General features: G+C 49.3%; 1 protein-coding gene across 2 annotated transcripts in view; it reads right to left on the bottom strand.

Annotated features, from left to right (window-relative positions):
• Window positions 1-5,828: 5,828 nt before the first annotated feature.
• Window positions 5,829-12,500, bottom strand: part of LOC143293027 (uncharacterized) — a 27,111-nt gene continuing 20,439 nt past the window's right edge. For both annotated transcript variants that reach the window (XM_076603835.1, XM_076603833.1), the window contains exons 9-12: window positions 11,910-12,107; window positions 10,196-10,295; window positions 8,599-8,673; window positions 5,829-7,099 (exon numbers count right to left, since the gene is read on the bottom strand). In XM_076603835.1, coding sequence (XP_076459950.1) covers window positions 7,049-7,099; window positions 8,599-8,673; window positions 10,196-10,295; window positions 11,910-12,107 — 424 coding nt within the window. In that variant the 3' untranslated portion in view covers window positions 5,829-7,048. The remainder of the gene's footprint in view (window positions 7,100-8,598; window positions 8,674-10,195; window positions 10,296-11,909; window positions 12,108-12,500) is intronic.

A 12,500-nucleotide genomic window follows, 5' to 3' on the forward strand; every position in this document is an offset into this window, starting at 1 on the left:
CTTCAACGGGACGCTGAAGACCATGCTGCGTCGTCTGGCTCAAGAGGAACCACGTTCCTGGGATCGCTGGCTCCCAGCACTTTTGTTCGCGTATCGGGAGGTTCCACAGGAAAGTACTGGGTACTCTCCCTTTGAGTTGCTGTATGGAAGGACTGTGCGTGGGCCAATGCAGATTCTGCGGGAACTTTGGCTTCATCCGGAGAATCCTGAAATTCAGACTGCAGCCGAGTATGTAGTCGACCTACGAAACAAGATTGCTGACTCATGTGCGATCGCCCAGCAAAACATGTCAAACGCTTCCAACAAGTATAAAAAGTTTTTCGATGTCAAAGCAAAGCAGAGTTTGCAGAGGGAAGTAGGGTGCTACTGCTGCGTCCCAACAAGCAAAATAAGCTTGAACTGGAATGGCAGAGGCCATACACTGTCTTTCGTCGCGTTGGGTTGGCAGATTACTGCATCCAAGTTGGGAACAAGGAGAAATTGTTCCACGCCAATCTTTTAAAAGAGTTTGTGGAACGGGCACCTGGAGCATCTGTCTCTCTGGCAGTGACTGACGATGTAGAGGAGTGCTGGGAGGGGACACGAACTGTGAGTCAAGACATCCCTCTTCCTCCACTGGAGTCGTCTGAAAGTCCAGGAGACGTAGTGGTCGATCCCAGCAACCCTGGTTTAAAAGCTGCTATATTGGACTTGACAAAGAACTTTGAGGACGTGCTGACTGATTTACCGTCTTGCACTCATCTGGAAACGTGTACTATACAGCTCATCTCTGACACGCCAGTTCGAACTCGGCAATACCCTCTTCCCTACTCTCAGAGGGAAACCATACGGGAGGAAGTGGAGTCCATGCTGAAGATGGGTGTGATCGAGCCCTCTTGGTCACCGTACTCGTCTCCCATCGTTCTAATAAAAAAGAAAGACGGCAAAATCCGTTTCTGTGTTGATTTTCGACGTATCAACAAATTGACTATATTCGATGCCGAGCCAATGCCAGATATCGATGCTCTCTTTGCGAAGCTTGCAGGGAAACGGGTATTCTCTAAGCTGGACCTGTCGAAAGGCTATTGGCAGATCCCGATGGCTGAAGCTGATCGACCCAAAACGGCTTTTACGACTCCTCAGGGCCACTTTCAATGGCGAGTTATGCCTTTTGGACTCAAGACTGCGGGGGCCGTTTTCAGACGAATGATGCGCAAGTTGCTCCTTCCCTTACAACTTCCAGAGGTTGACAGCTTCATGGACGACATTTTAATCTCTTCTGCAGATGAAAAGTCTCACCTCTATCTTTTACGCACTGTCCTCGAGAGGCTGCGGGAATGTGCTTTGTCAGCCCGGCCAACAAAATGTTTCCTGGGACACCAAGAACTTGATTATTTGGGTCATCGGGTTGGTCGGGGTAAAATCTGGCCAGAGGACGCTAAGATGCAAAAGATCCGGGACGCTCCTCGTCCTGTCACCAAACGGGCAGCTTCGTGGATTCCTGGGTCTGATGGGCTATTATCGCCGGTTTGTGCCACAGTTCGCAGAAATTGCTTTGCCTCTCACTGACATGACGAAGAACAGAGAACCCAGTAAAATCTCTTGGGATGGAAGGAGTGAGAGAGCATTCTGCCAGCTGAAGGAGATTCTCTGCAGTCGTCCTGTGTGCTGCCTGCCCGACCTCACCAAACCTTTCACCCTTCGGACAGATGCGTCTGACGTGGGTGTCGGGGCGATGTTGCTTCAGGACCAGGGATTTGGGGTTCAACCAGTTGCTTGCGCCAGCAAACAAATGAACCCAGCAGAACGCAACTACCCCACCATTGAAAAAGAATCTTTGGCCCTCGTTTGGGGCGTGCACAAGTTCGAGCCCTAATTGTTTGGGCGAGAATTCATCATTCAGACGGACCACGCCCCTCTCCAGTACTTAGAAAGAGCCAGAACCACCAGTGGGCGACTGACGAGGTGGGCCCTTCAGCTACAACCCTTCGCTTACACTGTGCAGGCAATTCCAGGGAAGGAGAACGTTGGCGCCGACTTCCTAAGTCGACTCTCGGAAACTGAAACGGGGGATTCCCCATTGGACGCTTGATGTGATCAAAGATCTACAGTCTGGCATTCTCATACTTGGGTCAGTCAGTTGCATTCAGCATGCTTTCCACGGATATGAGTACAGCTATGATAGCCAGAAAGAGCTGGTAGTATGTGTGTGTATTGACGAAGTATATTATTGGTTTTGCTTCATGTTACTTCCGGCAAAATTCATGTGTTCTGTAGATGTTATTGTGCAGAGCATGACGGGAACATTGTTCTGTTAACGTTGTGGGTGTGTTCTTGGCTTCAGGCGAGCTATATTAGGAAATACAAGGGAATCTGAGTGGGGCGCGTTTTCAAGTATATTTTGTACTCGCCGCGACATTTGGTGAAGGTTCAAACGTGTGGTTTGAACTTAAAACGGGGGGTATTGTCACGGCTCGTGGCATTCATTTGTGCGTGTGTTCGTCTCCCTTCCCCTCTTCTTGCTTTATCGTTCTCTTGTGTGCTCAGTTCTGTTCCGAACTGAAGCACGTGAATCTGTCGTGATGTGTCTGACATGTCCTTAGTCCTTCTCGCTCTGAACTCTTGAGATGAGTTCGGAGTTAACATCGTTTTGAAGGAAAGATTTTGCTTTGCCTTTGGTGCCGAGCTTTGGAAGGAGAAGGGTCGCCGTTCCAGCAAGCGAGCTGTTGGGTGCCCTCTTGGACAGTCGTGGGGTTCGATTCTTGTGTGACCCCCTTCTGCCTCTGTGTGGATCTGTGTTCTGTGTTCTTTCCTGGGCCAGTGGTGTGCCTGATTCCTGGTGACAGGTGAGTTGTATAGTTTGTCCTCGTGGTGTTAGCGTTGTAACTTGACATATGTTGGTTTTGGGGGTGTATAATGTTAAGGGAGGTGTTTTATCAAACATCTTTTAAATCCAGTATCCTTTTATTTCTAAATATTTTGGGATAATTGATAAGGTTGTGTTTAGGGTTGTTTTGCTATGTATTCAGCTCGAGTTGTTTCCGATTTATTTCCTTTGTGAACTGGGTCCAACTGCAGCCGAAGATTTCCAAAACGTTTGTGTGGTGTTTGAAATGTGATTGGTAGATTGCAATGTTGGCTCATTGAGAATTGTTTCGGTAGTTTGAAACCACAAGGACAGATACCGACATTTTGTCATTTTGGGTAAATGTCTCATTCGGATTGCATGCGAGTTTAACTCCTTCATTACTGGATAAATCCTAAACATTTCATGTACTTTTGGCGTTCGTAGCTTTGTGTGAAATTGACTGTATATAATAAGATAACCAATTATTTCCTTAGTGCATTCCGTATCACTCCAGGAAGTGGGGGCGGGGAGGGTACTCCTTCATAATGTTAGAACATAATCTACAGAGATATGGGAGTCTTGTTACAGATTTTTTCCCCTGTGCCTTATTCCTGTGGGTTCCCCCTGACTGCCACCCTGACGGGACTCCAGGATTCGCCTTTTCAGTGGTCATCATTCCACTTCATCCCTGTCCAAACTCCCTCACTCCCACTCCTTTCCCCGACCCCCATATTTTCCAAAGTCCTCACCCACAGTCCCTCATCCCGTTCACCCCTCCGATTCTGCGGTCATGTGACTGAGGCCAGTTCAGCGACACTGGTCTTCAACGGACGAACTTGATTTAGGTTCAAGTGAACTGACTTTTTTTTTGCGTAGATCTGTGCTGACGTTACTAGGGCCTACTGTGTCGTGGTCATGCTGCTATGGTGTAGGTCTGGGAAGGTGCGGGGGTTCATGGGCAACCCCTTATGGGTTGTGACAACAATAATAATATATATTTCAATCCAAGGAATTTTTTCTTTAATGTGAAATAATAGCCTGGCGCGCGCGCACACACACACACAGACAATTCATCAAGCTTTTTTTTATTTTTTATTTATTTTTTACAACGCATGTATATCAACCTTATTTGTTTAATTCATTGTCCGTAAATGATGACAAATTGCAACACTAATATATACGTCTTTCAAAGCAAATAAAAAAAATTTAAAAAAAACACGTGGAAAGCAAAAAGAAAGAAAAACACATGGGAAAGGGGGTGGAAGGGTTAGGGGGCGTAGGGGTGGAAGGGGTAGGGTGAAGGGTGGAAGGCTGGGAGTGGAAGGGTCGGCGGGTTAGGGGTGGAAGGGTTGCGGGGTGGGGGGGGGTAGGGTTAGGGGTGGAAGGGTAGGGTTAGGGGTGGAAGGGTAGGGTTAGGGGGGTAGGGTTAGGGGTGGAAGGGTAGGGTTAGGGGGGTAGGGTTAGGGGTGGAAGGGTAGGGTTAGGGGGGTAGGGTTAGGGGTGGAAGGGTTGGGGGGTAGGGGTGGAAGGGTTGGGGGGCAGGGTTAGGGGGGGGGGGCAGGGTTAGGGGGGTGGAAGGGTTGGGGGGCAGGGTTAGGGGGGGGGCAGGGTTAGGGGGGGGGGGCAGGGTTGGGGGGTGGAAGGGTTGGGGGGCAGGGTTAGGGGGGTGGAAGGGTTGGGGGGTGGAAGGGTTGGGGTGGGCAGGGTTAGGGGGTGCAAGGGTTGGGGAACCCTTCCACACCCAACCCTTCCCCCTAACCCTTCCCCCTAACCCTGCCCCCCCCTAACCCTACCCCCCAACCCTTCCTAACCCTGCCACCCCCAACCCTTCCACCCGTAACCGTACCCTTCCACCCCTAACCCTTGCACCCCCAGCCCCCCTAACCCTGCCACCCCCCCCCCCAACCCTTCCCCCCCAACCCTTCCACCCCCGTCCCTTCCACCCGTGGCAGGGTTGGGGGTGCAGGGTTGGGGGGCTGGAAGGGTTAGGGGGGTGGAAGGGTAGGGGTGCAAGGGTTGGGGAACCCTTCCATCCCTAACCCTGCCACCCCCGTAACCCTGCCCCACCCGTAACCCTGCCCCACCCGTAACCCTACCCCCCCCTCAACCCTTGCACCCCTAACCCTTGCACCCCTAACCCTTGCACCCCTAACCCTTGCACCCCTAACCCTTCCACGCTTAGGGGTGGAAGGGTTGGGGATGGCAGGGTTAGGGGTGCAAGGGTAGGGTTGGGGGGGGTAGGGTTAGGGGTGGCAGGGTTGGGTTAGGGGTGCAAGGGTTAGGGGTGCAAGGGTTAGGCGGAAGGGTTGGGGGGGTAGGGTTGGGGGGGTAGGGTTGGGGGTGCAAGGGTTAGGCGGAAGGGTTGGGGGTGGAAGGGTTGGGGGGTAGGGTTAGGGGTGCAAGGGTTATGGGTGGAAGGGTTGGGGGGTAGGGTTAGGGGTGCAAGGGTTAGGGGTGGAAGGGTTGGGGGGTAGGGTTACGGGTGGAAGGGTTGGGGGGTAGGGTTACGGGTGGAAGGGTTGGGGGGTAGGGTGCGGGGGTGGAAGGGTTAAGGGTGCAGGGGTGGAAGGGCTAGGCGGAAAGGTCAGGGGTGCAAGGGTTACGGGTGGAAGGGTTGGGGGTGGAAGGGGTGGAAGGGCTAGGGGTGGAAGGATTGGGGGCAGGGTCTGGATGTAGGGTGGGGGGAATGGTTGGGGTGTGTGTGGGGGAGGGGAGGGGGGTTCACTGGAGGGTAAGCATAACAGTTTGCAACAATCTTATCAGGATGTGAATGAGCGGGTTGGCGAGGCCCTAACAAAATCAGACAAACAGATAAAAAGAAAGAAAGAAAAGTGGATAGATAGAGATAGATAGATATAGAGATAGATAGATCGAGACAGACAGACAAGCAGTACAAAACTTTCACATGTTCTAAAAAAGAGATATGGGAGGGGGGGAGGAGATAGATAGATCGAGACAGACAGACAAGCAGTACAAAACTTTCACAAGTTCTAAAAGATATGGGAGGGGGGGAGGAGATAGATAGATTGATAGACAGATAGATAGATCGAGACAGACAGGCAGTACAAAACTTTTACAAGCTCTAAAAAATATATATATATGAGAGGGAGGGAGGAGATGAATAGATAGATAGATAGACAGCCAGCGAGATAGATATAGACAGGCAGATTGATAGACAGAGACAGACAGTACAAAATTTTCACAAGTTCTAAAATAGAGACATAGAAGGAGGGAGAAGATTATAGATAGATAGATAGGTAGATATAGATAGATAGAGCCAGACAGACAGACAGAGGTGTACAAAACTTTCAAAAGCTCTAAAAGAGAGGGGGGAGGGAGGGAGAGGAGGCAGAAAGTGAAGGAAGGGAAGACAGCACTTCGAAATCGAAAATTTTCTTTTTGACGGACAAGGAAAGCGCCCACAAAAATGTCCTCTATTCATCCTGTCTTCACAAGAAAAGAGGGTGGGAGAGGATCAGAACCAATTTTTTTTTTTAGCAAACGGGAGAAGAAAAAGCGCAAACACACATACAACCTATGATATCAACAACAACAAAATTGTCATTAAAAACGAAAAAAAACGAAAAGGAATCAAATATGCAAAATTATGTACATGCCAATGTATACAAGAACAAAAGCGACAAATTGCAAAATACACGCGCGCGCACACACACACACACACACACACACACACACACAGATAGGAGGAACAGAGACAAGTATACAGAGAGCGAGATAGACAGACATACACAGACAGGTAGACAGAGCGAGACAGACAGACAGTAGACATAGAGACAGACAGACACAAACAAGTATACAGAGCAAGAGAGACAGACAGATAGACACAGACAGGTAGACAGAGCGAGCGAGAGAGAGACAGAGACAGACAGGTCGACAGAGCGAGAGAGAGAGACAGGTAGACAGAGACAGACAGACAGACAGAAACAAGTAGACAGAGCGAGAGACAGACAGACAGACACAGACAGGTAGACAGACAGACAGAGCGAGAGAGAGAGAGAGGGGGGGGGGGAGGCCGAAAGAAAGACACAGAGAGACTTGGAAAGGTGTAGTGGGTAGGGGGGAAGGGAGAAAGACAGAGAGGAAGAAATTCTCCTATTTCAAGGCACAGCTAATTAACTGATCAATATATCGACGAAAAGTCAATCACGTGGCGCAACCTGGATGGAAGGGTGGGGGTGGGGTGGTGGGCGGGTGTTGGTCTTATTCGTTCTCCCTGGGTGTGGTCGATATCTTGGGCCTTTGAATGGTGAACTGCGAACACACACGCACAGACATACACATACACACACACACACACACACACACACACACACACATATATATATATATATATATATATCAAACAACGAAGTAAACGATTGAAAAATGGAGAAAAGAACGAAATAAATACGTGAAAAACTGGAGAGAGAGAGAGAGAGTATAGATACGTTTTAAACTGTGAAAGAAAATATATAAACACGTTAACTCTCTCCATACGAACGGCGAAAGAGACGATGTTAACAGCGTTTCACCCCAATTACCATCATCAAAATATTGCAAGCGGAAGGCTCTTATACTGAAGAGGTGAATGTTGACAAAGAATGCCACAATTCTGACGACGGAAGCTAAAGGTTGGGTCATTCAGACACCCAGTGGACATCCGAGGGGTCTGTGTAGAGGAGAAGAGAGGACTGGCCGTACTGAGTGAGTTAAAACTGGAGGTGGGGGGAAACGAAATAAACAAGTTAAAACTGGAGTGGAAAAAGAACAAAATAAACATGTTAACATTCGAAGAGAAAAACGAGATAAACGCGTTAAAACTGGAGGTGAAAAATAAAATAAAATCACCAGCCGCGGTGGCAAAGTGGTTAGCGTCGCGGACTGACGGCTGGGAGGACGCGGGTTCGAATCCCAGCGGAGGTGGGTTTTTCGGCCCGTGGCCGGCTCCTACCCAGAGTTTAGAGTGCTGCGGGCTTAAATGAGGAGACTGGGACCACACAGTCGAGTGTCATCCACTTCAAGGATGCGTCTTTGGGTGTGTTGCTCTAATTACCTGACTAACACTGCAAGTGTCTATATCTCTCGGGCCTGGTTAACGCCGGGATATCATTATGACAGGAAGTGTAGAGTACAGCCTTGTCACACAGTCCCAAACCAAAATGGACCTCCATAGCAACATCATCATCATCATCATCGTCATCCTCCTCCTCCTTCATCGTCATCAATATAAACAAAATAGTCTCAGAGTCTGTGGCCTTTCATGCCCTGCTTTCATGGTGACCTCAGTTTTGATACCCCTCCACTTCCGTGCTTGGGGTGAGTCCTGTCAATGTCGTCAGTGTCGGCAGATTCATGGGGGGCTGTTTGAGGGACGTGGTGGCGGTCTTCACTCTGGGAGGGACGCTCACTCAGTCTGGCTCCGCGACTAAGCCATTATTGTCGTTAGTAGGGGGCTTAGTAGGTGGTGTCCTAAGTACGTTAAGTCAGAACAGGCACCACTGAACACCACCGAAGTGACTCAGCAGCAGTGCAGGGTCTCCTCTGGTGTGTGGCCTCCTGTCGACCTAACATCGATGGTTCCCTGTGGACTGCCGACGCTGGAACTGCGACGGACGAACCCGGGTGTGGCCGTGTATGGAGGAATCTAAATGAGTGGCGTGGGAGTAATGCCACTGAAACGGTGCAGATGATGGGGCAGCAATTAAAAAAAAAAATAAATAAATAAAATAAAATAAAATCGAAAACAAACAGGTAAATTAATATAAACTGACCGTCGAGTCTGTGTCCGCTGACCGTGGGGTCCGCGGTGTCTCATGGGTCATGTAGAAATCAGGAGCGTACGATGCCTGGGGGATTCAATGATGATAATCAATGTTGATCATGATAGACCCCTGAAAACGGGGTATGCCTGCCTACATGGCGGTGTAAAAAAAAAACACAAAAAACGGTCATACACGTAAAAGTCCACTCGTGTACATACGAGTGAACGTGGGAGTTGCAGCCCACGAACGAAGAAGAAGATGATCATGATAAAACTACAGCAAGTGAGAGCTATGTGATCAATGATTTGTCCACTGCAGTGGGAAGTCGTCTACAACTTATGATAATAATTCATGTTGATCATGATAAAACGACGGGCGCAATAGCCGAATGGTTAAAGCGTTGGACTTTCAATCTGAGGGTTCTGGGTTCGAATCACGGTGACGGCGCCTGGTGGGTAAAGGGTGGAGATTTTTCCGATCTCCCAGGTCAACGTATGTGCAGACCTGCCAGTGCCTGAACCCCCTTCGTGTGCATACGCAAGCAGAAGCGTTCGGTGGGTTATGGAAACAAGAACATACCCAGCATGCACATCCCCGAAAACGGAGTATGGCTGCCTACATGGCGGGATAAAAACGGTCATACACGTAAAAGCCCACTCGCGTATATACGGGTGAACGTGGGAGTTGCAGCCCACGAACGCAGAAGAAGAAGAAGATCATGATAAAACTACAGCAAAGTGAAAGCTGTATGATCAATGATTTCTCCACTGCAATGGGACGTCGTCTACAGCTTACGATATTATCAATAATGATCATGATAAAACTACAGCAAACTGAGAGATGTATGATCACAACGATTTCTCCCACTGCAATGGGAAGTCATCTGCAGCTTAGTCTTTTGTGAAATGGCTACGACTCTCAAACTAGGAGGCAAGACTGCACTGGCTCTTTGTGCTGCAGCCTTGGGGGGCTTGTTGGCCTTTGGGAACCATCCTCAAAGCCGACTGTCCAAAAACCTTCTTTGCCAAGAGAGAGCGGGGATGTGATTTGGGCAAGACACTCTCCTCTATAATTAAATTCAAGCCCAGATAGTTGGGACAGCAGTTGCCTCCTCCTCTGCTGTTCTGATGGTCATAGTCGGACACGACTGACTATCATACAGTGAAATAATGAGAAGATAATGATAATGATAATGATGATGATGATGACGACAACGACGACGATGAGATGATGATGATGGAGATGATGATGATGATTTTGATAACTATAATACATACCAACAATAGTGATGATGGTGGAGGGATGAGGAGAGGAAGTAGTATGAATGAATCAATGAATGAAGAAGAAGGATGAGGAGGAGGAGGAAGATTCTGAATAGGAAGACGAAGATAATGATGATCACACACACACACACACACACACACACACACACACACACACACACACACGTGCTCACGCACACAACACCTCCACACCACCCACACCCCTCAACACACACACACACACACACAATTGCTCACGCACACAACACCCTTATACTACCACCCCCCCCCCACACACACACACACACACACACACAAACACACACACACACACACACACACACCTGGAACACACTGTTGTCAAAGGCATAGGTTGGACTGAACCTGGGCCTCACGGGAGGCATGGTGGCCGTCATCTGACGAGGAATACCCTCCTCTGAATCTCTGTGATGGTTGTGGGCAAAGAGATATAATTATCATGTTCATCGGTTCTAAAATTATGGCAACAATACTCGTGCAGGGCTAAAGACTTGTCTTACGTGCGATGGGCGCAATAGCCGAGTGGTTAAAGCGTTGGACTTTCAATCTGAGGGTCCCGGGTTCGAATCTCGGTAACGGCGCCTGGTGGAGATTTTTTCCGACCTGCTTAGTGCCTGAACCCCCTTCGTGTGTTATACGCAAGCAGATCAAAATACGCACGCTGAAGATCCTGTAATCCGTGTCAGCATGCACGCCCCCTCCCCCGCCCTCCGAAAACGGAGTATGGCTGCCTACATGGCGGGGGGTAAAAAGGGTCATGCAAGTAAAAGCTCACTCGTGTACATACAACTGAACGTGGGAGTTGCAGCCCACGAACGAAGAAGTCTAATGTGCAGCATGTTGTCTGCAAGCGATAGTTATGTTTCACACCACTGCAACATCATCATCATCATCATCATCATCATTGTCATCGTCATCATCACCACCTTTGCTACCATTGGCATTATTACTATCATTATCACTATTGTCACTAACATTAGCATCATAGAGGCTGCCACGCCATGGCAGAATCGGTTAAGCCTTGGACTTGTGATCCAGTGTTTACCGGTGATTCAGGTACCAGGCCCCGTTTCGCGGCGTGGTGCCGTGGTCCATTGAGGCAAGGCAATGGGCACTTTACTCCGATTATCCTTGTCCTGTCTTGTCCCGTCACGTCCTGCCCCCTGTCCTGCCATGTCCTATCCTGTCCTTTCTTGTCTTGTCCTGCTATGTCCTTTCCTGTCCTGCCATGTCCTATCCTGTCCTGCCATGTCCTTTCCTGTCCTGCTATGTCCTATCCTGTCTTGTCCTGCTATGTCCTTTCCTGTCTTGTCTTTTCCTGTCCTGTCCTGTCCTGCTATGTCCTATCCTGTCTTGTCTTTTCCTATCCTGTCTTGTCCTGCTATGTCCTTTCCTGTCTTGTCCTGCGACGTCCTATCCTGTCTTGTCTTTTCCTGTCCTGTCCTGCCCTGCTATGTCCTTTCCTGTCTTGTCCTGCGATGTCCTATCCTGTCTTGTCCTGCTATGTCCTATCCTGTCTTGTCCTGCTATGTCCTATCCTGTCTTGTCTTTTCCTGTCCTGTCCTGCCCTGCTATGTCCTATCCTGTCTTGTCTTTTCCTGTCCTGTCCTGTCCTGCTATGTCCTATCCTGTCTTGTCTTTTCCTGTCCTGCCCTGCTATGTCCTTTCCTGTCTTGTCCTGCGATGTCCTATCCTGTCTTGTCCTGCGACGTCCTATCCTGTCTTGTCTTTTCCTGTCTTGTCCTGCCCTGCTATGTCCTTTCCTGTCTTGTCTTTTCCAGTCCTGTCCTGCCCTGCTATGTCCTTTCCTGTCTTGTCTTTTCCTGTCCTGTCTTGTCCTGCCCTGCCCTACCCTGTCCTGTCCTGCCCTTCCCTACCCTTCCCTACCCTGTCCTGCCTGTCCTGCCCGAACATATCCTGCCCTACCCTACCCTGACCTGCCCTACCCTGCCCTGCCCTACCCTGCCCTGCCCGAACATATCCTGCACTGCTCTGCGCTAGCTATACAATGTCACTCACGATCCGTCCAAATCAGCTTTCTTCTTCTGACGACGACGACGGCGGCAGAAGGGCCTGCACATACGGGCCATGACGACGAGGAAGAACATGATGAGGAGCCCGCAGACTCCCGCCACAATGCCTGCCACCCACCGAACTTTCATGCTGGCCACGTCACAACTCGTGCCGCTGTAGTCGTACATTTCGTCAGACTTGCATCTGCCCCGGGGGAAAAAAAGAAAAGAAAAAAAAAAAAGTTCGTCATTGTTATCGTCATCAGTGTCGTCGCCCAGCAGTGTGATCAGCATCAGTAGAAGTAACAATAACAACAAAACGGTAGTAGCAGCGGCAGCGGCAATTTTTTTTTTTTTTTTTTTTTTTTTCACAACAGATTTCTCTGTGTGAAATTCAGGCTGCTCTCCCCCAGGGAGAGCGCGTCGCTACACTGAGAACGCCACCTTTTTTTCTTTTTTTTTCCCCTGCGTGTAATTTTATTTGTTTTTCCTATTGAAGTGAATTTTTCGACAGAATTTTGCCAGGAACAACCCTTTTGTTGCCGTGGGTTCTTTTACGTGCGCTAAGTGCATGCTACACAGGGGACCTCGGTTTATC

The sequence above is a fragment of the Babylonia areolata genome, chromosome 18, assembly GCF_041734735.1.
Source record: "Babylonia areolata isolate BAREFJ2019XMU chromosome 18, ASM4173473v1, whole genome shotgun sequence".
NCBI lineage: Eukaryota > Metazoa > Mollusca > Gastropoda > Neogastropoda > Buccinidae > Babylonia > Babylonia areolata.